The sequence below is a fragment of the Penicillium griseofulvum genome, assembly GCF_001561935.1.
Source record: "Penicillium griseofulvum strain PG3 chromosome Unknown contig_13, whole genome shotgun sequence".
NCBI lineage: Eukaryota > Fungi > Ascomycota > Eurotiomycetes > Eurotiales > Aspergillaceae > Penicillium > Penicillium griseofulvum.
In genome coordinates this window covers 227,381-252,343 of record NW_024467434.1, presented here as the reverse complement: position 1 = coordinate 252,343, position 24,963 = coordinate 227,381, and the positions used below count along the sequence as shown (strand labels likewise).

Sequence of the window (24,963 nt, the reverse complement as noted above, 5' to 3'; positions counted from 1 at the left end):
CGCTCAGATACAGGACGTACATTTTAAATAACAACAAGAACGATCTATTATATAATCAATACTAGTACTAAGACAATAGTCATAAGGGGTGGTAGTCACAAAACTATTAACCTCGATATAATTAGCCTAGGTATAATATACAATCGAAGAGTTATGGGGGAGTTTAGGAATACCTTTAAGGGAAGAGTCAGCCTTACGTTTAGGTATAACGAAAACATATTATTTTAAAGAAAAGAAAAATCTATTACCTACCGGAGGGGGGACCGCAGATTTATAAGTCTTAGGGACGAAACTCCTAGGAAGAGGGGAGGTAATGTTACAGGCCTATCCGTTACTAGTTAGCGGTGACCCACTAGGCACACTAATAGGCTATCGAGAGCCAACTAGCAAATCTGCTAAGCAGATCACGTATAATATCCTATACTTTAGCGTTCCTAAGTGTCTGGAACAAGAAAAGCTGCGGTTATGATCAGTGAGTACAGGGGTGATCACTCTAACCAAGGGCCTACTTTCAGGGACTAACTGATACGTATGCGCCTATACGTACCAGTAACCTTCTACCACCACAGCTACCGCTTTAGGTTAAGAGCACCACGTGATCATACAGGTAGTAGAACAGTAGACAGTCGAACAGTAGAATCTACCAAGAAGATTCTACTAAGCTACTATCTACCTATCTACACGGGAAGAACTCCAGGATATATAAGGACACTTATTCATATATCTAGTTTAGTTCTTCGTCTTCAATCATACATTGTTACTTATATTTACCTTTTAGACTACTGTGACTCTTTACTTAATTATAACTTGACAACACTCACGAGCAGACCAATACCCCAGTATAGATCTACTCGGCGCTCTCACTGGCATCGTTCCTCGATCTCTCAACAGGACTTAGGCTACAGTAAGGCCTTGCAGGCAATAGCTCAGTTACGACAGGTCGTTGACGTTGGATACACGAGGAGTATTAAGGCAAGTATACCCGGAACCCATCTAACCTAACTGTGACCAGTTAGCAGTGCGTAACACTTCCTCTATATATAATTTTTAAAGGTAAAGTCTTTATTAAATCTTAGTTCGATAGCGGCCTCCTAGGCGATTAGCGATTCGAAGTTAGTCCTAATAGTTAGACCTCTAATAAAATTAGACTTTAGTAGCTTAAAAAGCTCTTTATTCCTACTACTTCTTCGCGTACGAAGGGGGGGTATCGGCTTTTAATACTCAACGGCTACAGAAGTTATTTAATACCTAAATTTAATAAAATCTATAAGAGAAATAAGGTAATACTAATTTATATACCAGCGTATTTATCTTATCTTTTATAACCTCTCGATATCGGCTATTTTATAGTATTAAAACGGTCGTACAGTCGGCTAGTCGAATTAAAGATATAGGGCAGGATAAATTATATTAATAAACTTGATTTCCTCGAAATATACCCCCTTATACGAATTAAAGCCTTTAAATCGGAGACTATTAAAAATAGCTTCGGAGCAGCCGGTTTAGTCCCCTTTTTACCAGAGAGAGTGATTTTAAAGCTTAATATTTAGCTTCGAACCCCGACCCCCCCAGCTAGCCGGGGTAGTGAATTAAGCTAGAATTTCACCCTAAAAACCCCCTATACAGAGAAAGAACTACGTCGATAGGCTTTATTAATCAAAGCTTTACTTCGTATAAGATCTCGAAGTCTACCTAGCCCGTTAGATCGTATATTAAACTAGCTTATAAAAGGCTTCCGTCTTATAATATAAGGTACTATCTTACTCGCTAAAGAAAATAAGGAATTACGTACCGCTAACGAGAAGCAGAAGTAAAAGCGAGCTAGGTCTAAAAGACACATCCCCGCCGAAGAAGGCCTCTCAGTTTAAGAAGTATCTATATTAATTATGCAGCCGGAGGAAGTAATTGAAGCACCTCCCCCCAGTCCCGGCGTATATGGAGAATCGGGTTTACAGCCACGTATAAAGCCCCCCCGGGGGTGTGGTATATGTAGAAAGCCAGGACATAGAAGAGAGACGTGTCCAGATAGATGATGAATTTAGTTTATTTAATTTAAGGGCGTTTTGGTTGAGATAAATGCATTTAAAATTAGTAGGTTGGGTTTACTGATCCACCCGCTTGTGTGATCCACTCGCATGTGAAATACATTATAAAGTGGTAATAAGTAGATTTACCATTATAAAGACAACACCTATTTACGGTACCCTCATCAATTTAAATAGTGAAAGCAGTAGTAATGTAATTAAAAGAATGTGGAAATTGCTACGGAGTATATATTCTACTAAATACCAGGTCCTTCAACCAATCAGCATGTTAGCTCAGGGGAAGAGCGCCGGGCTCATAACCCGGAGGACCCTGGAATTTTTTTTCCTTTTTTTTTCTACAACAGTATATCCTTCTAAGTTACTATTATTACTTTAGAATATATTGATCATGGAAGTAGCTATACCTTTGTTCTTTATGAAACCAACGTCATGACCTCATTGACTCTCGGATATAGCCTCACATTGCAACGTTCTTTCAACTCTTGTTTCTACCCAGACCATCATACTGATGTAATATATGGATGCATTTGAACCCTTCTAATTTATATTGTAGAAAGCGTATAAATATCTCACCATCGGGAAAAGTTCCAATTTAGTTTCATATTATTTCCCGAATTCGAACTCCCCAAAACAACATGGCAGACGATAGTATTGAACAGCACCACCTTCACAAGTAAGACATCCACCATACCCCCAACTAGCCATATTCTTACATTTACAAGGGTCGGCAAGTGGATGCCAGCAGACCACAAAGCTCACAAAGAATGGTTGGGAGGAATCATCCGGAAAGTAGATGAGAATGAGGAGAAAACCCTCCACCCAGTCCTAGAGGAATTCAAGCAGCTCATCGAAACAAACACACGTGTATACATGCTCTTGACTGGGATGTTCAAAGAAGTCCCACGCAAGAAGCCATACGTCCACGACCCAACAGGCAATCCTGAAATCCGGGACTATTCCCACTTCCTACATGTTCTCAATCATCTCCTCACTACTGCACCTACCTGGACCGACAAGGCGCACCGCGTCGGTCTAGTCGGTCTGCCTATCAATGCCGTCCTCGACTGGCCAATGGGTACACCGAGTGGGTTTGCAGCCCTCCTAGATCCTGAGATCAACGCAATGCTCAAGAAGGTCTTGAATGTGTGGGGCGATTTCCTACGCTCTCCTGCTTCTGCCGATGTGTTGAATGACTCCTCTCATGGATGGTTCGGTGCAACTGGTATTCGGGATCTTACCGCTGCTGCCAAGGTTGGCCCGATGGCTGCCAGCGATTTGCAGTTCCATGATCTATTCGAATGTGACCCATCGGCACCAAATCACGGATATAAGTCGTGGGATGACTTTTTCACCCGTAAGGTCAAAGAGGGAATTCGTCCTGTCGAAGACCCGGAGGATGGAAAGGTTATTGCGAACGCGTGCGAGTCGAAGCCGTTTAGGGTTGCGCATCATGCTCATGCTCGTGACCGATTCTGGGTCAAGGGTCAGCCCTACTCTGTGCTCGACATGTTGGATCACAATGATCTTGCACCCCAGTTTGTTGGAGGGACTGTGTACCAGGCATTCCTTAGTGCTTTAAGCTATCACCGTTGGCATTCGCCTGTTACTGGCAAGGTTGTCAAGGCTTATGTTGTTGACGGTACTTACTACTCTGAACCTCTATTTGAAGGTGTTGGATATCCTAGTATGTCACAGAAGGAGATTGATATGGCGGGCCAGGTTACTTCGCAGGGGTATATTACTTCGGTTGCAACCCGGGCACTTATCTTCATTGAAGCAGATGAGCCAGCTATTGGATTGGTGGCATTTATTGGAGTTGGCATGGCAGAGGTTTCGACTTGCGATATCACTGTCAAGGAGGGAGATAGAGTGAACAAGGGAGATGAAATTGGTATGTTCCACTTTGGTGGTTCGACACATTGTCTTCTTTTCCGCAAGGGTGTCAATGTTTCTGGACTTCCAGAGCCTGGAATGGCAGAGAACAAGCCCGTTCGAAGCAAACTGGCTGTTGTCTCGTGAGGAAGGAGGTGCCTGAAATTGCCAATTTTGAGTGTAAATGCTGGCTTTGAGAAAGAACCTTTCATGATGCTATTTTCCTTCTTTCTTCCGACTATAAAACCAAAGAGGGAAAAGAAAGGATATAAAAAATGACTAAATACACTTACATATCGCCCGGATATGGCTTAATTAAGGATTATAGGGCAATTTGACTTCGATTTGCTCGTAGTTTATATATCACCTAAATAGACTATTCAGAGATACTACCTTCTCATCTGCACCTCCCACATTTTCGTCGCTTCAACTTGCCTCGTCTTTTCACCGACCAAATTCGGAAATTCTTCAAAAAGTAAAATGTAAATACGGTCTACGGCGTTCTAATGTTCAGCCCCCTAGGAAGTTGTTTATTTACAAATGAACTCCCTGATGTTAGCTCGAACATCCATTCTGATATGATGTCTACTTTTGTGATATTGGTGTTTTTACTATTCACCCACGGCTTGGCTGAAGATCGCCACCCCCTTGTTGCATCCCTTGGTGCTCTCCGCGTATTGCACTATAACAACCTTGGCCCTCAGAATAACGGTACATCGGCTGTTTTAGTATATCATTCAACCTATGTCGATGCCGTTACAAAATGTACCTCTATTGGAGAGAAACTCTTCCCATGGCCAACGAGGGGAAACAACACTCACACCGAACTCGATTACGAACTGGATTATCTTGTCTTTGAGAAGAAATTAGAAGCCGATGATCACTTGTGGCTATTCACAGAAGAAGATAGCAAGGACTGTTTTGCTCTCTCGATCTCCCATCGCAACCTCGTACAGAAACCATGCAAAGACGAATTACCAGTCCTCTGTACCTCATCTCCGCCAAGGACAACAAGTCTCGACCGAACCGCAAGGGAAACCACCAAACTGACTGTTACATCCGGCGATTATACCTTGACCGGATATCGAGATGCGCGCTCCTTCCGCTTCCTCGGCGTGCCCTTTGCAAGTCCCCCAATCGATGATTTGCGCTTCGCCCCACCGCGACCATATACAGGATCGAAGAACATCGATGCGACTAGGATGGCAGACTCATGTATGCAATCTCCTACAAGTATGAGCGCTGCGCCTATCGGTGGAATGTCCGAGAACTGTCTGTACTTGAACATCTTCACCCCGTTCCTGCCGGGCAATGTCACTACAAACACCGCGCTCCGTCCCGTGGCTGTTTATCTGTATGGGGGTGCATTCAAAAGAGGTACTTCAGCCATGATTGATTATGACGGGGGAAATTTCGCAAGCCGCAGTGATGTGGTCGTCGTCACGCTTAACTACCGACTCGGAGCATTGGGCTTTCTGACGACGGGGAACCTGACAACTGGGAGCTATGGTATTCGAGATCAGATCATGGCCTTGGAATGGGTACAAAAGCATATTTCAGCCTTGGGAGGTGACCCCTCACATGTTACTGTCTTCGGGCAGTCATCTGGTGGTCAAAGTGTGGTTGCTCTGCTCTCTTCCACCGCAGCAAAAGGTCTCTTCTCTGCCGCGCTGGTGCAATCAGCAAACTTCGACCTCCCGTGGTTCCCTCGCGGTCTTTACTCTCAATACATTGCCCCAGAAGTCGGGAAAGCAGTTGGCTGTGACGGAAATGCTTCCGAACCCAGTCTTCTCAAGTGTCTTCGTTCCGTCCCAGCTTCAATGTATCTTGATAACTCAACTGCTTTCCAAACTGCACTAACAGCTTTCTCATCCAATATCGCAAATCACTTCTACCAAAGTACAGCACTGATATCTGCAGCGGAACCATTCATGCCGATGGTAGACGATACCGGATCTGGTCTAATCGATGATCAATTCAATACCCTCCTAATCAATAACAACCTCCCTATCCACGTCCCAACAATGTTCACCACTGTCCGTGACGAGGCAAGTCTCTACATGCACATTATCGACTCGATCCAGGCCCCATTCGCTGCCTTGCTTAACATCACACTCGGTGACGCCCTCGCGCAGAAAATAATCTCATCCGGCACATACAACGTCGATGAATCGAACCGCAATGTCGTCCTTAATGCTGTTTCTGATGCCGTGACCCACAGCCAGTGGGCCTGTCCGCAGGGTTATCTTCTCGATAATTCGCATACCTCCTTCCCATCCCTATACGAAATCCAAATAGCAGATGGCCATGCGCAGACATCACATATGCCAGATATCTGTTACCCGAATACTGTATACAACGCTTCCTGTCATACATCGGAGATCTTGCTCGCGTGGGGCACATTGAATACCAAGACTGAAGATGTGCATCCATACTACGATGATCGGGATATTCTTCACTCGCAGCTCATCCATGATGTATTCGGTGCGTTTTTCCGCGAGAGAAACCCAAATCCGGATTTGGAGTTTTTGAGAGTCCGTGGTCCTGCGTATGCAAGTTCTCTTGAGATATTTGGTGGGGAAGGGGGTTTGAATTACTCGCTTGGACGTCCTGAGAAGGGATTCCATATTGAACAGTATGCGCCGGAACGGAATATGACGCTTCTAGGAATGCCGCCGTCTATTACGATGAATTTTGAGAACAAGGACATTTGTGCTGTGCTGCGTAATTATGGGTTTACCTTTCAGAGGGCGGCGTTGTCTGATTAAATGTTGAGTTATGCTTTTAACAAAATCGCAATGAACATTTCTTGAGCTGATATAGCTCACACTGGAATTCTATCACCCCTTGTATATATTATCTACACGACTCGGTTTCAACATGAGATCTACGCGATGCAGTTTATTGTCGTGTGCTCCGATATATTGTCAGCTTGAATATTCAGTATTTATTCGAATGGTGAGTATCATTGATGCGAAGAAGCGTAAAGATCCAGAAGTGAAGCGCCAGATCGAGAGGACCACCAGAAAGAAAGAGTGGAATGCTAGGCTCGTGGATAGAGGTGCCAAAGGAAAGAGTCGGAGACATGGTGAATAGACAGAACGAATGGAAAGCAATGAAAAGAAAATGCTCATATGCTCAAAAGTGGAATATAACAGAAGAAAAAGATTCGTTAATGCATCAGCATGGAGCACATGAAAATTATTCGTAAATCGGAACCCTCCGTGACGGAACGTATCCGTCATCTTCAGGCACAGTTGCCGGGGGATATCGCTTTGCAGAACTTCTTGGGCTCGCCCATCCGGTTGATCGGGGGTGGAATCCAGCACTGCTGTATGATCGCTGCCGCTCAGATCCACTGCCTCCACTACTGGGTCGACTATTCCCCGTACTACCACCACTATAGCTTCCCCGTCTCATCTCATCAGCGGCGTAGGATCCTAGATGTCTTGGCATCGCTCTTGGTGGAGGGGGCGTCGATGACCTGTAGAAAGGTGGTTCTGGAGCAGTTGGAGCAGGGGCCGGGTCGCCAAATATGAATTCGTGGAATTTGACGCCCGCTGTGCGTGTTCGAGAACGGTCTTTGGGGTTTTCAGTTGGGTAATCTCTCAGATGATCCCTTATATGTTCTCTCGGACGAATCTTTGGCGAAGGCTCAGATTTGCTAAATCGTGAAGAGTGGCTTTCATGCTCGCGGCGCTGTCGAGTAGGACTTGTGGGCGACAGATCTCGGAACGGTCTGCGCGTGTAGGCTTCGTGGGAATGACGTCTGGCGTTACCGCTTGAAGGTGGTGATAGATGGCGCCGCTCTTGTCTATTTGATTTCGCACGGTCCTTGCGGTGACGGGCCGACTCATCTGAAGACACATCAGAGACATCTGGAACAGCTTGGTCTCGTCCACTTGGCCGGTGCTCTCGCTCCCGCTCTCGCTCTCCCCATGGGGGAGGGGATGAAACTCTGGGAGTTGAGAATCCCGGTCGATTTGGTATAGGCTTGCGTGTAGCATAGGCGGGAAATTCTCCGCTATGGTATCGGCGGTGATGGCGAGGCTCCCTACGTCGATCTGTCTCCGCATGACTGTGACGCTTTGGCGCCGTCCGGCGTGGACGGGAGAAGTAATCATCTTCATCGGGTAGAGGATCCTTACCACTAAAATGGTAATGATAACTCCCAAAGTCTGGCGGGGAAGCACGTTTCGTATGTCTTTTTAAATAGTCACGCTCCAATCGTCGACTCACTCCTTCATGCCATTCTAGCATCTCTGGGTCGGGCTCGGAAGGGAACGCGTCCCGAGGAATCGTCTTTGGAAAGGGCTCGCCATTCGCGCCCGCAATATCCCAGAGGTTGACCGCATTCTGTAAATATACCGAGTGTTCATCTGGGTCCATCAACAGTTGTATTGTCTGCCACCGCACAAAGCCATTTGGAAGTAACGATGGAACGGATGGAGGTTCGTAAGGGTTGGCTGAGGGTTGGAGGCTGTGGAAACATCCTAGTGACTGGTAGATGAATGACAAGGCTTGTGCCTTGGTCTCCAGGAATAAAGGGTCGTAGTTTCCACCGACTTTGCGATAAAAAGTAGCAAGTCTCTCAGGAGTTATATCAGTGGTACCGTTGGAATCGAAGGAGGACTGGAGATGTTAGTAAGGTCTCAACCCCATCGGTAGAACTTACCATCAACTGGGCGATCCCTAGACATAGCTGTTCTAGTAGTGGGGCTGGGCTTTTATCTGAATTGATCAATGTACCCCAGTGAATATCCGAAGCCATGAATGCGGGGTATTAGGTAGTGAGAAGTGCATGCAAATGCATCAAAGCATTTCATCCAGGCGTGGAGAGAAGACGGTGACAACAGTCGGAGCGGTCAGGCACAAATGGGACCCACTGCGGGGAGGAACCAAAGAATTCGAAGTATGAAATTTGATAGAAGAATAGAACATTAACATAGATGTTAAAAAATATTAAATAGAAGATATTAACTAGAAGATATTAACATATGTTAACATATTCTATCTTGATTCTATCTGAACATGTGATAAGATGTCATTACCCGTGACTCACATTGCATGACAGTGAAGCCTGATGTGGCGTACCCAACAATTACCAAAAAAGGAAAAAAAAGGTCTTAATGTATTTCAAAATAATAATATTGAGTCTTCTGCCTAGGGACTATCTTTTAGGCTTTGCTGCATAGAACAGCCCAATGACAGTAATCAAGAAAAGTACCGAGATAGTATTTTTAGTTTCATTCCTGTCCTCACATTGAAGTATGTTCTATATACTCTACTCAACCTTTCAGCTCGAAGAAAATACAGGAATTAGATATGGAATATTCTTTATCTAGTGCCTAAGTTCTATCATGATGTTGGATCTTCTTTTGTAGTTTCCGTGGCATTTAAGTCTATTGATTAAGCAAGAGAGTTTGTACCTTCTAACTATGGGCATCCATTATAGGGAAGCCTTGTTATATGTACACATTATCTAATATAGTTAATAGCGGTAGGAGTGACACTATTTCTATATACTCCAATATCCTTCAGTAACGATCTTCAATATTTATTGCTATATTTCAAATTCCACAGTATCATTTCATGTGGTCCATAAAGAAAGGTTTGGCCATGAGTATACAGCATCGGTAAGAGAGGGGTCGAGCAAATCAAAGTCGAGATCCGGCTGCGCTAGGAACTCCTCCATGCTCTCTCCTAGGAAGGCCATGTCGTTTGCAGAATTTGTCGGTATGGTAACTTCGGGAATACCAGGGACATCGGTGTTCCCACAAGGTCCCAGCTGGTTAGGGGCGATTATAGCAAGTGAGTCAGTCGAGACCTCTGCAACACGAGACATACTCTGGGAACGACCGCCTTCTAACCCTCTCATCTCATCTAAGCACTGCTTCACGCATTCTAAATTATCGTAAAATTCAGTCGCAGCAAGATTTCCGTGGCTGCTCATCGCGCGCAGAATTTCAAAAGCTGCCTCGAATAAGGCAAAGTCATTGCTATTCTCGGGGTATACCAGACTGGAAATGACCATTATCAGGGCCGAAGAGAAGAGATAATGAGCATAGAAATATCCGAAGATTGGGAGTGATCCATTGGTCCATTCTTCCACGATTAGCGAGTGGGTATGTCTTGCAGCGTGGATACATGCATCGCTAAGTGTTTTCAGAGTTTGGCGGATGTTTGGCTGGCAGTTATCCTCTTCATTAGACTGTGAGGATCGAGCTTGGATCAGCGTGTGCAGAAGAATCGGCCGACTGGCTAGCATTATACACTGTATTTGATTAGCTGATATTCTATTCTTGGCTAGGCTTCCCTGGCTAGGCTTCCCTGGCTAGGCTCTGAACCTACCTGGTTGAACTGAAGATGTAGAGATATGACATTCTTCGGAACGGGGCCGTCGCGGTTGAGCCGTATCTGCGGCGGAAGAGCACCGCACCACTCCTTGAGAGAGATGAGCAACTTTTGCTCCCGGTACAAGAAAGACTCTGGGAACTTCTTTCGGCTGTACACTTGGTCAATGACTTGACCTGTGATTTTGGCCAACTCAATACTAGCGACCAGGTACTCAGTGTCAGAGGTATGATCGTCGTGGATGTCTCCAGGTACATTGGATGGCATCTCAACGTAGATATCGGCGTCGGAAACTTGAATCGGCCAGCCGACTTTCGAGCCATACATTCGGTCAAATACATAGATTGCCCACCATAGTCTGGTCCGGTGTTGACGCTCCACGGGGTCTGGGCACTTGCATTCTGGGATATTGTGATTCAGCCCTACAGTCAAGCCTAGACGCATAGCGCTACCGACCAATAGAAATGCCGAATGGCGTCGGTTCAAGAAAAACGAATATAGTGACTGTAAATATGAGTAAATACGCCACGTCAGGTTAATTTCATAAGTATCCTACCAAAAGTAAAAGGGTTTCAATATGTGCCAAGCTTGGTCGTTCCGGCAAGATAGGTATCATCGTCATCGCATTGACATAATATGCCACGCCGGGGACGTTGCATTCCACGCTCGGATTTGATCGTGCCGAATATACTTCTCCCAGAGCAAAGAGAGCAAATAATTTACATGTCAATACGGGATCGTCGAAGTTAGCCTTGCGATAGACTTCCTCGAGCTGATCAATGGTCGACTTGCGAAGAACCAAATGGTACACCCGTGTCACCTGATTGAACACGATCTGAAGTAAAAGACGAGCCTGGGGTAGACTCGGCCATTCGATTGCGGGATTGCGCATTTTCATCAACGTAGTCTCTGTCGTGTATTGCGTTCGTGGCATGTGAGAAGTGGTCTCGCTCTTGGTAAGGACCATTCGAAGCCTGGTGGCGAATGCTGCGCATGCTGCTTCACAGACGTGGATAGGTGGTAATGAAGGGTCGTATGGTAGGAACCATGCCCGTTCACCAAGCATTGGATTCCGAACATGTGTACCTGAGTCTGGTTCGGGTACATCTAGAAAAGGGTATAAGTTACATATTCACCGGAAAGATAAAGGAACTTCAGACACCTTCATCGTGCGCTTGATGTTCTCTTGGTGTTGAAAATCTAGGTGATTGTGATAATTGGTCACGCAAGCGCTGGTTCTCTGCAGCCAAGTCTTCAAGATAACTGATCGAGTATTTAGCATTGCAATGGAGTAAGCCAAGCCTGGGAGCGCATACCTCTCGTGTACTTTTACTTGGCGATCTCGATTAACATAGTGGCATTCGGTAGGACAATCAGCCTGCCGACATTTAAGACATGGCTGACCCCCAGTGCACTTTATTTTATGTGTGTGACATCTCCGGCATCTTGAGATGTTAGCGGGTAGACTCGTGGAAGGGTTCCTGCACTTACGCGATGGATTTCTTTTTCTGTTTTCTGATTCCATCATTTAGGACCTTCGAGGACTTCATGTCTGAATTTAGATGCGATATCTAGTGGTAATATGTAATGGACTACTCGGTAGGAGGAATGAAATTGAGATTTCGTCGCATCGGCAAAATTTCATGTTGCCGAGCCAATCACCGTTTGAGATTCAACCTATACACATTTGTCTTTAAAAGGTGTGAACTATTTGATTCTAAGAAAAACAATCCAATAGGTATACTTCTGTGGTTACACAAGATATTAGTCGATCTAAAAATGTCATTCTACATAGTTGCCCATGATTGACCTATCCAAGTTGAAATATTGTAAATCTTGGATTAAGAAGGCGAATTCTTATGTGATTGTTTAGAATCTTGGAAGATCATTGATAGATCATGTGAAAATTGAAATTAATGCAAGGGGTAGTTATGTACATCGTACACCATACTGGGTACTCCGTGCATTCTCTCAACATTTGATATAACGTGACGTATGACAGGACGATCATCAAGCTGAGCTTTAAAATGAATAGCTGGTCTTCTTTACTGAGCTCTCAGTTATTCATACTATCAACCTCGAGCACGACATGGATATACTACGCGAGTCACCCCTAGGTCAACTTTTACGGGCAATTACAGGGAATAGGATTCTACTTTATCCGGAAGAAAAGCCAGGATTTGTTCCATCGAATTCAGAAGAGACAAGATACCAGATTGAACCTAAACAAAGTCTTGGAGGGGACTCTGCTATAATTCCAACTTCATATGCAGCACATGCGGAAAATGAGTATATAGTTGATTGGTACGGACCAGACGATCAATCAAACCCAAGAAACTGGTCATCAGGAAAGAAAAGATTTGTTACATTTCAGATATGGTACATATCACCTATCTTACCTTCATTCTCACTTAATGGGGTTGTCTAATTCTTCATAGTTTGTACACGTTCGCCATCTATTCTGGTTCATCAATCTACGTGCCAGCTGCACCGTAAGCTAGTCGATGACAAGTCTCTCACTATGGCAACTAATGACCCAACAGTCAAATCATAGAACACTTCCAAGTTAGTCAAACGAAGGCTTCATTGGGCTTGGCATTATATGTATTGGGCTGTATGTCTTGCTACATGTTGCACACGATAAATTCTGACGCGGTTCTATAGATGGTCTCGGTCCGTTGCTCTTCTCGCCCTTGAGTGAGGTTCCATTTTATGGTCGCAATATCCCATATATTACCTCCCTCGTCATCTTTGTCGCGCTATGTGTTCCCACCGCTTTGGTGGACAACTACACTGGATTTATGATTCTTCGATTGCTTCAGGGATTTTTCGGGAGTCCCTGTCTGGCAAGTGGTGGTGCCTCAATGGCAGATATGGTTCGTGCAATAATGTCTCTTAGTGGAAGGGGCTGCATTTCTTCTGCTAAAGCTAATCAATGTCGGATAACAGTACTCGGACATTTACCTACCGCTAGGATTGACCAGTTGGGTTGCTGCGGCGTATGGCGGACCAGCTTTTGGGCCGCTTTTGTCAGCCTATTCGATCGCTGCCAAGGGGTGAGTCGTTCAATCGATACCATCATGCTGGTGACTGATTATGATGTTAGGTGGCGGTGGGCGATGTGGGAAATTCTTTGGTTAAGTGCACCTATCCTTGTCCTTATGATCGTCTGTCTTCCAGAGACGTCGGCCGACAACATCCTCCTCCGCCGTGCACGACGACTACGCAGAGTTACTGGAAATTCGAATCTTATGTCGCGGTCCGAAATTGCGCAGAGTAGTCGGTCATTTAACAACATAGTCATTCATTCCCTGATCAAACCTGTCGAGATAATGATCAAAGACCCAGCCGTCCTATTCGCCAATATTTACACCTCCCTCGTCTATGGAATTTATTACTCCTTCTTTGAGGCGTTTCCATTGGTCTATCCAACTAAGTACGGGCTGGATACTCAGGATGTTGCGCTAATTTTCCTCTCAATTGTTATTGGCTGTGTGCTCGCAATGGTTGTGTATATTGTTTATCTTTATACCTATCTCATGCCTGATCTGAAGGCTAACGGCCATCGTGCATACGAGCAACGCCTAAGGCCTGCTCTGTTCGCTTCGTTCGGTCCACCGATTGGACTTCTTATTTTCGGTAAGCAGGTCAACGTATTTTATTTCACAGACCCGACACTAACTTTGATGTCATTTAGCCTGGACTACCAACGGCAGCATCCATTGGGCTGTGAGTGCCCTCGGTATTGTCATATATGCAGGATCTATCTTCATTATATTGCAATGCATAGCTGTCTACCAGCCTCTTGCATACCCCAAGTATGCAGCTTCACTGTTTGCGGGAAATGACACAGCACGCTCTGCTGCCGCGTTTGCGTTCATCCTATTCTCCCGATTTATGTTCATCGATCTTGGTATTGACAAAGGTGTGACTCTATTAGCCGGATTGAGTGTCATGGGGATTGTAAGTCCTTTCTAAATTCAACCTACGTTCCAATCCGAATATGATGGTGCATTCCCCCTACTAACTTATACCCAAGATCGGCATGTTTATTCTCTACTTCTACGGTGCAAACCTCCGTGCTAGATCTAGATTTGCAGAGCATGGCTGAACGAAGCGTGGTGATGACTTTCGGTTTTCCATTCAAAATGCTTCGGGATAGATTATGTGTACATCTAGAGGCTATAGGCGAAAAGGATTCCTTTTGCTGGGCAGTAATACGGTATCTACTGAACCTGTGCGTATATCTATATCTATAAACTCATGACATACGCAGTTGGCTATCTACGGCAAGAACACTCATCACTTCTTGTAACGAGGTGCAGTATGCAGTAGAAACCCCACTGTTACTCTGCCTGAATGAGTGACCTAGTACATGCAATCCCACTAACTACGAACTGCATGTACCTTGTCTACTGCATTGCTGCCCAATAAGCTTCAAGCAGCCTGAGAATTAGAGTGAGGCTTTTAACCCGCTCTAGTTCATCTCTCTCCACAGAGCAGTAGTAACCTCGAGAGACAATTATTGCGCTGATAGTCTACGTACAATGTACCCAAGGTTTACTCATTTTTTCATAACACCTGGGCAGATGTCAATAAAATCAGGTGTCAATACACATTAAAATATATAGTAAAATCACTTTGTCAATCTCAGCTTCAAGGATGATTTGCCTAGAATTTCTTGCATCCTCAAAGAAATTCTGTGTATGACTTGGCATCTCGTCTCAAGTTAAATCGAAAGACATGGGCATTTGAGAAAACGTATTGTCCAAGTCCGCTACCATATCATCCAGAGAAGGATTGTTCCACGTAGGTGAGTTTGAGGTTAAAGGATTGATGAAGGACTCGGGGGTGTGAAGATGTTCACTGTGGTCTTGGAATTCTAGTTCATCGTGTTGTTCCTTCCACCCGTCCAATCCGCAATCTTAAATCGAAGTCAGTTCTTGCGATGAACCTGAAAGGATTCTTCTTACCAGTGTCCATATTTGAGTCAATCGAATCACAGAGCTTGTGAAACTGGTTCGCCAACTGTGCTCGTGACTTCGTAACAAGTTCAACTGCTGCTGCTCCATGGGAACCAAGAACACAGTTCTTTTCTTTGCTCGCTCTGTCGCTACCCCAATCAAGACGACCTGTCAATGCCTGGCCTATGGCACTGGAGGAGTTACACCAACCTTCCTCGTTAAGGCCCAGTTTTGCCGCATGATCTTCGCCCCCTGTGCTTTCAGTATCTCGAAACTGCGGTTCTGGCTGCCAGGCCTTGTTGGAGTTATTTGTATCGTACCTCGCATTGAGACTTTCGCGGCTTGTAGATAATTTGTCGCCCAGTCCAATCTGTGACAGATTGAGAAAGTTTGAGGAGGAAAAGGTCGCTGGCCATCGGAGAATTTGCGGAAGACAGATAACTAAATCTCCTGGCTGTACCAGAATGTCCCGAGCTTCACCAAATACATTGTATCCTTTTCCATACTTCAACTCCAATGAGGTCTGTAGCCATGAGTTCAATTGGCGATGAAATCCTGGAACCAGTCGGATCTTTTGTGCAGTCTCACTGGTTGGGAAGACAACAGTACTCTGGATATCGCTTGTACCTTCTCCTTGGACCAGTGACTTGACACAGTCGATTGGGACACCGAATCCAACATCGTCACTTTGAAAAACCGCGGTTTGTTGATCTTGACCTGGGCGATGAATGAGTTTACAGTGTTGATCCGGTCTGCATGCGACCAGAACAGCATAATAGGCCGGATCCCGTTGTACCATTTGGGATAGCATCGTGTAGCACTGCTGGATCACGTTTCCACTGACTATCGAATTTCTATCCTCTTTCGCGCCACCTCTTTCAAAATAGCTTCGGATGCGTTTGAACACACCAAGCTCTTCCATGTAAGAAAAGAAGCCGGGAATATGAAGGAATCCATCCCTATGCCAACGCCACCATGCATCAGCAGACCCGGTATATCGACATAGGAGTTCTGTATTTGAACACAGGTTTGGAGGCGAAATGGAGGGATGACCACCTAGTAGTAACGGTTGGTTAGCAGATATTCAACAAAGATCTCAGTCGTAAAGTGGGAATTGTCGTACTCATAGAACTATAGCATTCACGCGAGCAGAACGTCTCCAAATTCTGAATTACATCAGCTCTAGTCTGATCACGCGGATCTTCTCCGGGAATAAACCGTGCAAGGCGCATCAGGTGATCAGAGCAAAAGCTACCCCATGACATTGTGTATGCCCAATCCACCAATGCCACTAGAAGCCTCTTATCGAAACTTGCTTGAGGAGCGGAGATTAGAGCTATTAGTGGCAAGCATATCGGAATACATCCACAGCACAGCCACTCATTCCGGTCTGTGTTGGTTTCTGACCCTTGTGTAGGCGAGACATCCAATGACAATACACCCTGAGGTAGTGTGTTTGGGGGTGACAATGCCTCTGATTGGATGCTGGTGGAAGATGAAAATGTAACCTCGGGGGAATTATCGTTGAGCTCCTTTTGAGCTGAGCTTGCGAGAGTTCGGGATTTTTTTGCTTGAAATACCGTCAGCCTTGGAGATTCAAAACTTGAGGACATGACGACTTACATCCTCGCGTTTCCAACCTTGCTTGGGGTATCCCCAAATTCTGTAATGCACGTTGAACATCACTTGCCATCAGTCGATTCTTATTACGTCCACGTTCTGGTCTGTTTTTCATGCTTTCTTCCAGGAGCACAAGTGATTCTGAGTGACTTCGATGTTTGCTCAAACAGGCTACCAGTGAGAGCAAATGTTTGCTCCACGTTAAGGGACGAGTATTTATCGGAAGAGCCTCATCGTATGGAACTTTCCAGTACCGAAAGATTGTCTGGATGCTTGACCGTTTCGCTAGCTCCGATTTCTTATGTCGCTGTACAATTGGTCGTACGGTTTCCGCATATCCGATGGCCCTCCGATACTCGCTGAGGCTCTCATACCTTATAGACCAAAGTTCATTCTGACATATCCATTGCCAAGCAGCACTGATAGATGACGCAACGCGTTCATCTATTTCGGAAACTCTTGTCAGAAGGTCAGTCAACACATCCAAGTGTTGATGCTCTGGTTTCCCATGCAAGAGAGTTGCGATAAATGCTTCAGAGGAGTATTCCATATCATTTGAGAGATTTATTGCCACATGATCCATGTTGAAATATTGGAGATCTCGATCTTCAAACGATCTAATGTTATCTTTGGTGATTCCTTTTGCTAGTTTTGTCTCTGACAATAATCTGACTGTATATATACCTAGAACTTCAACTTAATTTGGGGTATTACTTCTTTGCCCTAGTAGGCTCAGACTAGCTGGCTGCAGGGCTCTTCTTTTAGTTGCTACACGCGTCTCTGGTGGTGGTTGCCATTTATAGAAAGGTTCCATTGGATCCTGGTAATATATCCCGGACAGTGAGATTGGATCATTCACGAAGATGATGAGTTATGTTGATGAAAAACCTGAAATGATGTTTAACAAAACACCCTAGCAGAGACGCCTCACCGACACTTCATGCCCCACAGGAAGCATGTTCTGATGTTCTTGGGGCTAATATATCCCAGTCAACCACATGTTATCTTCTATACATGAACACTGGTAAACGGGAGCGGCGATTATAAGCCAAGAGATGGTCCACAGAATGGTTGCCTGTCATCTAGCGTTCCCGATGCGGGAGACCCAGAATCATGCATAAAGTCGCCTCCTGGGTGGATAGATCGACACTGGGGGCACAAGTTCGTGTGACCTAGTACATTAGACTTACCCATTGACTCTGGCGTGATGATTATAATTGTGTCAGACAATGGGCCCAGGCGGGAAGATGGTGGAGGATATTTAACCGGCGCTTTTTATAGTTTTCCCCTTATTCTTGCTTCACTTGGCTAAGATACTTCCGATCTGTATCTTATTATTATTCTATCTCATGATTCTCTTGGTTGTAGGTAAAGAAGGATTTATATGTTAGTCCTTAAAAATGCCAAGGTATTAATATGACCGCTTTAAGTCGGGAATTTTACCGTTGATATCCTTTTCTTGGCGAATTGTACGCTAAAAAAGAAAAACAAGAGACATGATTTATATTGTGTACGACATTGATGTCCCCAATCAGATGCATAGGGACCTTAGAGTATTACATAAAAATGCGGCTTGGGCTGCAACATATGGCCCGATATCCTTAGGGATTCTTGAATATCCTACCGAATTCCTCGAGGAAAGATTAATATCTATTTAGTATAGTTATATAGTCTACATTTTATCATAAAAAGATATACATGGATCGAATCATAACCAATTAAAACATGGCATGCAGTTATTATTGCTTCTGGTAATAGCAAAGATATCAATGACTCCCTTTGGCCTCCTGCTTTGTTCATCAACTATATCACAATCAAATGTAGTCTTATGGGCTTCTGCAAGGAGTGACGCAATAACTGCTAATCTACCACATCCATAAAAGGAAAGCTACTCGATGGAGGGGGGGGGGGGCTAGTTATCAAGGTAACACAACTTGGGTCATTTGGTCAGGCCTCCTTACAATGATATTATATTATTTTACTTAAACAACAGTGCACTGCAGGTCGTCATGATGAGTGAAGAATCAAGGTCTAAAATTCGTCACGATATATATGCTGCCCTTCATTGGTGGCATTTCCGGCCCTCGTTACTTGATGTGCATGTTGCACATATGCAAGCCCCAGCATCAATATTCTTATTTCAGTCTTTAAGGATATGCTTTTAAGGCTGGATATTGTATCTGCATAGTTCGTGTTCATAATTGATTGCTTTTTTCGTACAGGGTTGTATATTCATGGAGACCCGCAGAAACGCGTAAAAGGGAAAAAGGCTATCCTTGTGAGATCGGAACTTTCCTTTTTCGAATTTTGATCTCACATGTCGATTCGATAAAAGTCGAAGTAGAAAGTGATAGGGAAACGAGAGTCTGCCTACATGACAGAGTACATGCTGAGAAAAAAAGCCGAGCATTACTTCATTGATTCGGTATTGATTTCGGTAAAATTTCCTTTTGCCGCATCATTTGAATCCTTTTCTTCTAAGCTCGGGAAGACATGAGTTGGCCGATTATTCTACACAATGGTCTTGAGATTTCCTGCGGTTATTTCGCCATGGGGGAAAACAATCGAAATCCAATTGTCCGGAGGGGGGTTAATGTATCCGGCGTTGGAACATTTGAGGCCTTTTACATTCTCGGGAAAGTGATATTTTACCGACGGCTCTTCCAAAGAACCGAACACAATTCGTACTTAAAACAATGTATGCCGTTAAGAATTTAAGAGTTGAGCTGACCAGATATCAATTGATACAAATAAGCATGAAGTTCTCAAATGTGGACTTCGTTGTATATAGCTCTTCTGACTTGCCAATCTTCAAAACCCACGACATAATCAATGGCGAGATCTCTTTTACACCTCTCCAAGAAACCAACATTGAAGACATAAGCATCACATTCAAAGGTACGCGGGTGATAAGAAATAGCACGGCCATCTAGATATTGACACACGAACAGGCATGACACGAATCGAAGTCGAGAACATGAACACACATCTTCCTCTCCCTTCCAGTCGAATCCAGAAACCCTTCTTAAGTATGGATTTGCCGGTTTACGACTACTTCTGTGATACGAAAACCCTGAAACCTGGCAAGAGCTATCAAATACCCTTCAAGTTCATCGTGCCGGACGAACTTCCCATCCATGCCTGTCATCACCAATGCGCCAACCACCAAATCCAACGAGAACACCTGCAGCTACCTGCAAGTCTCAGTTACCGTGCTAGGAAATCCCATGAGATTCATGACATGTCACCAGAAATGACGGAAGTAGTCTACAGCATCAACTTTGCGCTATGGCAGCGAGATGGCAAGGCAGGGAGGCCGAAGAAAATCCAGGAATCAACACATCCCGTGCAAATCCTCCCAACACGAAAGGAGCATTCCCCCATCCTCGTCCCAGAAAAAAACAAGTTTTATCAGCTACGAACAGAAAAGCCATTATACACGGGGATGCTGCGGCATGCATGCGGCAAACTCGCTGCTTATTCTGCCCAACCACCAGCTATCCAGCTGCAAAGTCTTCAGACGACCAATGCGGACGCGTCAACTTCTCTGAAGATTAATCTTCACTTTGACCCTTCTTTTTTGGGTCAGCTGCCACCAAGTCTTCTTGCCGCCGAATTTCAGTTGCGGGCGATGACGTTCTTTGGGCTGGAGCCCTGGAAAAATTATCCAGATTTGACTGAGATTTCTACATGGGGTACACGACGAGAATTCTGGTCTGATTGTGTGGCATTGACGGCGAACAATGAAATACAAATGGACTGGAATTCTGAAGCAGAAGGGGAGCGCACGATCTTCACTGCATCGATTGAGACTTCAGTTTCGCTGCCTACCCATCGACACTATCCTCCCACTTTCCATTCGTGTTTATTGTCACGGGTTTATTCCCTGAAGGCAAGAATATTCTATCGAGTACATGGGAAGTCTCGGAGTAGATCATCTATATCGGTTACTGTTCCAGTGGAGATTTGTGTAATTTGACGAGATAAAGTGATAATAGAATCTTACAAGTTATGGCAATGGCGTTCAACTGCCATGCGCCGCAAAGCTTATAGATCAATAGTTCTCCACGCGATGTGGCTTCGGAAAGTGATCTCTCATACAAATCGTTCTTCAGCCTATACCAACGTTCTCTCCCATCAAGATCCAAGATTAATGCTGGAAAGCAAACGAAGGCCCACATTCCTGAACATTCATCTACCAATATTATTACTTCAATGCCAACAGTCAACCATTCGGTGGCGTATCTCCCATTCAGCATACCATGATCGACATGCCATCCACGAACTGGCATTTAACCACAACAATACCCAATACCAAAACCCCATTCCCGCCTGGCAGTATTACCCTGCCTTTACCTTATTGCCTATGACCTAGACTCAAGGATTCTTTACCTTAATTAGCAACTAGACAGGCTGCTGATCGTGGGTTTGTTGGTATTCCAGCCATCGGCGGAGTACATGTGTCAGGAGTCAGAATTCCACACGCGGCATTTCATCGCTAAGGCCCCTATGATTAGAGGATAAGTGTAGCTGACACCCCTAGCCCGTCTTCTCGAAATTTGTCTTTTTGTTGTTGTTAGCCGGCGAATTGCTGCCCATCTTCCACTCACCATTTGCAGCCAACGCATCGACATCGTGTCAAAATTTAATATTCCACTTCAATTTTGATCACTCGGCTTTCTGCCGCCTCATCCTCGTCCATTTGTGCTTGCTGTTCTTTCCGCCGGTCACTCGACCATCCCTTGATTCATTCAATCGACCACAACACAACAACCAACACTTCCGCCTCAAATCAATAACATTATGGCTCTTGTTCGAGACCCATATTTTTGGAAACGGTTCTCAACTGCGGTGCACATGGACGAGGAGTCTAAAGCAGCTGACCAGGGAACACAAACAAAAGAAGATGCGTAAGATACCCTTATCCCGTCTTTGTTGAACCTCAGCTCACCTCTCCAGAGCATCATGGCTTTCCCGCGAACGGCGAAAGAGCAAGCGTTCAGTTATATGGGGTTGTGTCATCTTCCTCATCGTGGTGTTGATCATCATTGTCAGCGTGGTTATATCATGGCTCGCTAAGAACAACTGGCTCCAACCTCGGTCGGATGCCGAGCAATAACTGGCTTTGTCTGGTGAAACCCGTTTTTGATTTGTATTTTGGCGTTCATCTGGAGTTTCATATGGGCACATTTATGCATTGGAGATATACCCGCCCCCTCTCCACATGGCGTTTGGCATTTTGCTTATATGACTTTTACATAGAACTGCATATATTAGACAATTTGAATCATTTATTTCTCTCTCTCTCTCTCTCTCTCTCTCGTCTATCTCGGTTATCTATGACTATACTCTTCGGCTAATCTAACAGCGCATAAACCTGCCGTAATAGGCATAGCTTATCTAACCGGTGGATTCTTATCTTCAACTGAAACTGCCACTGTTGATTCAATGTTTAGTGAACTTGAGCTTGTTCGCGATCTTGATTATTATGACAATCAATCAAAAGCAGACATTAGCTTAAATCCAGTGTTCACCTTGTAACAACAAAAACAAAAAGTCAGGGCAAAGGCTGTCAGGTGTTCCGGCTAACCTCGGTGTTACCCGATATCGCATTCTCCACTTCTCCAATTCCCCCGCATATAAGACCCCAACTTTTCCCCCTTCTCTTCTATTGTTATACACCAATACCGCCATCATGTTTCCTCCATTCGACTACTTTGCTTACCGTCGCATAAGGTAAGTCTATATTTTCTTATTAGATGAAGCTGGAGCTAATGTATACAGAAATCAAAAACAAAGCGAACGAGAACTCCGATTTACAGGTCTTCCACACCAATATCACCTCCACATTGTCGCTGCGGACCGGAAGATCATTGACCAACCCATCGAGGAGCTTGTTCATGATGTCCAGGACTCAGCTGTCTCTCCACTTGATATTCTCCGCACCTATGGAAAGGTAGCCAAAAGGGCTCAAGGGCGAACCAACTGCATTACCGAGGTGATGTTGCCCGAGGCCGAGTCGTGGCTGGAGTCAGAAATTAACCTGAAGGGTCCACTGGCTGGTATTCCGGTCTCTTTGAAGGATTCTATTCATGTCAAGGGATTTGATGCAACCGTTGGATATTCTGCTATGGCTGAGAATCCTATCTTGGAAGATGGGCCTATGGTGCAGCTCTTGAAAGATGCCGGTATGAGCATGATTATTTTGACGCATTCTGTCATTCCTGAATTGTATGCTAATTTTTGCAGGCGCTGTCCCATATGTGAAGACTGCCCTACCAATTACGCTGCTTTCTTTTGAGTCAGCTAACGGGCTCTGGGGTCAATGCCGCAACCCACATGTCCCCGCATACTCGCCCGGCGGCTCAACCGGTGGAGAGGCAGCATTGTTGGCTCAGGGTGGCCGTATCGGTATTGGATCCGATGTTGCTGGATCGGTTCGTGTGCCCGCCGCGTGGAGCGGTATCTATTCACTACGCTGCAGCACTGGTCGCTGGCCCAAGGGCGGCGTGAGCACCAGCATGCCCGGCCAAGAGGGTGTTCCTAGTGTGTTCAGCCCTATGGCCCGCACCTTGGATGATTTGACGTATTTTACTCGTGCAATTATCCGCATGGAGCCCTGGAAATACGAGCATACTGTGCACCCGATTGCCTGGCGCAGCGAGATCGAGTCCGAGGCTCAAAATAAGCCTCTTCGCATCGGTCTGATGACCTCGGATGGTATGTATCAACCGCTTCACCCTGACAATGAACATCAGCCACTTACAAGTTACCAGGCGTTGTCCCTCCAACCCCGGCCATTGAGCGTGTCATTGCAACCACAGTGGCGGCCCTCACCGAATCTGGCCACACCGTCTCAGAAATTACCACTCCACCCAATGCAGACCCCTTCACAGGCCTGAACCTGGCCTCGCAACTCCTCAACGCCGATGGTTGCCACCACTTCAACGCCAAGCTCAAGAGCTTCGAACCCTCCGACCCAGGCGCCATCCAACTCTCGAGCATCGCTCACCTCCCCCGCCCGCTCCGCTACCTCTACTATCTTTACGTGCGCTACATCCGCCGCGACAAGGTCTCGGCCACTCTTATCCGCGATTTTGGCCCCAAGTCTTCCGCCCAGTTGTGGACCCTGACCGCCCAGCGTGAAGCCTTCCGCGCGGCGTGGCACAAGTGGTGGGACGCCGAGCCCCAGCAATTCGATTTCATTCTGTGCCCTGTCAACGCTACCCCGGCTCTCCCTCATAATGCCATGCACGATGCCGTGTCCTCGTGCGGTTACACCTTCCTGTGGAACTTGCTCGATTACTCTGCAGGTGTTATCCCGGTCGGCCACGTAGACCCTATCCGCGATGCCCTTACGGCACCCTATAAAACTGCCCTCAAACGTCTAGGCTGTGACCACGGCATTGCTCGTGGTGCGTGGAAACACTACGACTCGGCCAAGATGGCCGGCCTTCCCACCGCCGTGCAGATTGTGGGTCGCCGCTGGCAGGAGGAACATGTCCTTGGCTACATGGCTGCTGTGGAGAAGGCACTGGAACAGTACCATGATCCGCAGACCGGTGAAAGCTGCCGATATACACTACTGGAAATTGATTAAGTCGTTTATGGCGTGCAATGTGTTGATTTGATGGGTAGTTCTTCCGAACTAGGTAGTATCGCATAGTGTGCCCCCTCGATTATTTGTACATGCATATAGTCATGTAGCTAAATCGTTTCTGGTATAGCTGGATCTGCATATTATTCGTACCTTTGAGACAATGAAATAGTTCTAGTCTCTTTTCCTGCAGTAACTAGTCCGGATACATGCAGTGTAACGGTGTGTGTGTGGAGATCGTAGGAATTATTGTCCTGCACAGGAGATTGCCAGTTTTATATCCTTCTATTTATTTCCCCATCATTTTTCATACATTTTAAATGTTACTCGTAATGTATTTTGCAATCAGAAATGAAAAAGAAACAAAAAAGAAACAAAAACAGACTTCTTCAATGCAGACCTAGGCTGTCAGAAAGCGCCCTAACCGGCCCCCTGTACATATCATATGTATCTAACATGTCAGACTTGAAAGGTGGCTAATCATATGTGCATTGTCTAGACCCATTAACCT

At 45.4% G+C, this 24,963-nt stretch overlaps 8 protein-coding genes across 8 annotated transcripts; 5 read left to right on the top strand and 3 right to left on the bottom strand.

Annotated features, from left to right (window-relative positions):
- Nucleotides 1-2,680: 2,680 nt before the first annotated feature.
- Nucleotides 2,681-4,064, top strand: PGRI_092180 (uncharacterized protein; the record flags this gene model as incomplete). Its single annotated transcript, XM_040796931.1, has 2 exons — nucleotides 2,681-2,718; nucleotides 2,768-4,064. The coding sequence occupies 2 exons, from the start codon at nucleotides 2,681-2,683 to the stop codon at nucleotides 4,062-4,064; spliced, it is 1,335 nt and encodes a 444-aa protein (XP_040650361.1).
- A 431-nt stretch (nucleotides 4,065-4,495) lies between these two features.
- On the top strand, nucleotides 4,496-6,685 carry PGRI_092170 (putative cholinesterase; the record flags this gene model as incomplete). Its single annotated transcript, XM_040796930.1, has 1 exon — nucleotides 4,496-6,685. One exon carries the CDS (start codon nucleotides 4,496-4,498, stop codon nucleotides 6,683-6,685), a length of 2,190 nt encoding a protein of 729 aa, XP_040650360.1.
- Nucleotides 6,686-7,537: 852 nt separating this feature from the next.
- On the bottom strand, nucleotides 7,538-8,688 carry PGRI_092160 (uncharacterized protein; the record flags this gene model as incomplete). Its single annotated transcript, XM_040796929.1, has 3 exons — nucleotides 7,538-8,095; nucleotides 8,157-8,549; nucleotides 8,593-8,688. The coding sequence occupies 3 exons, from the start codon at nucleotides 8,686-8,688 to the stop codon at nucleotides 7,538-7,540; spliced, it is 1,047 nt and encodes a 348-aa protein (XP_040650359.1).
- An 819-nt stretch (nucleotides 8,689-9,507) lies between these two features.
- Nucleotides 9,508-11,337, bottom strand: PGRI_092150 (fungal specific transcription factor domain-containing protein; the record flags this gene model as incomplete). Its single annotated transcript, XM_040796928.1, has 3 exons — nucleotides 9,508-10,191; nucleotides 10,269-10,775; nucleotides 10,828-11,337. 3 exons carry the CDS (start codon nucleotides 11,335-11,337, stop codon nucleotides 9,508-9,510), a joined length of 1,701 nt encoding a protein of 566 aa, XP_040650358.1.
- Nucleotides 11,338-12,360: 1,023 nt separating this feature from the next.
- On the top strand, nucleotides 12,361-14,382 carry PGRI_092140 (MFS transporter; the record flags this gene model as incomplete). Its single annotated transcript, XM_040796927.1, has 8 exons — nucleotides 12,361-12,575; nucleotides 12,710-12,763; nucleotides 12,815-12,885; nucleotides 12,936-13,147; nucleotides 13,221-13,327; nucleotides 13,378-13,910; nucleotides 13,969-14,234; nucleotides 14,311-14,382. 8 exons carry the CDS (start codon nucleotides 12,361-12,363, stop codon nucleotides 14,380-14,382), a joined length of 1,530 nt encoding a protein of 509 aa, XP_040650357.1.
- A 613-nt stretch (nucleotides 14,383-14,995) lies between these two features.
- On the bottom strand, nucleotides 14,996-16,157 carry PGRI_092130 (uncharacterized protein; the record flags this gene model as incomplete). Its single annotated transcript, XM_040796926.1, has 2 exons — nucleotides 14,996-15,195; nucleotides 15,245-16,157. 2 exons carry the CDS (start codon nucleotides 16,155-16,157, stop codon nucleotides 14,996-14,998), a joined length of 1,113 nt encoding a protein of 370 aa, XP_040650356.1.
- A 3,454-nt stretch (nucleotides 16,158-19,611) lies between these two features.
- PGRI_092120 (uncharacterized protein) lies at nucleotides 19,612-21,009 on the top strand (the record flags this gene model as incomplete). The annotated part of the gene is made up of 3 exons (XM_040796925.1): nucleotides 19,612-19,753; nucleotides 19,807-20,672; nucleotides 20,971-21,009. The coding sequence occupies 3 exons, from the start codon at nucleotides 19,612-19,614 to the stop codon at nucleotides 21,007-21,009; spliced, it is 1,047 nt and encodes a 348-aa protein (XP_040650355.1).
- A 1,541-nt stretch (nucleotides 21,010-22,550) lies between these two features.
- PGRI_092110 (putative acetamidase) lies at nucleotides 22,551-24,455 on the top strand (the record flags this gene model as incomplete). The annotated part of the gene is made up of 4 exons (XM_040796924.1): nucleotides 22,551-22,591; nucleotides 22,640-23,043; nucleotides 23,105-23,575; nucleotides 23,632-24,455. The coding sequence occupies 4 exons, from the start codon at nucleotides 22,551-22,553 to the stop codon at nucleotides 24,453-24,455; spliced, it is 1,740 nt and encodes a 579-aa protein (XP_040650354.1).
- Nucleotides 24,456-24,963: the final 508 nt, after the last annotated feature.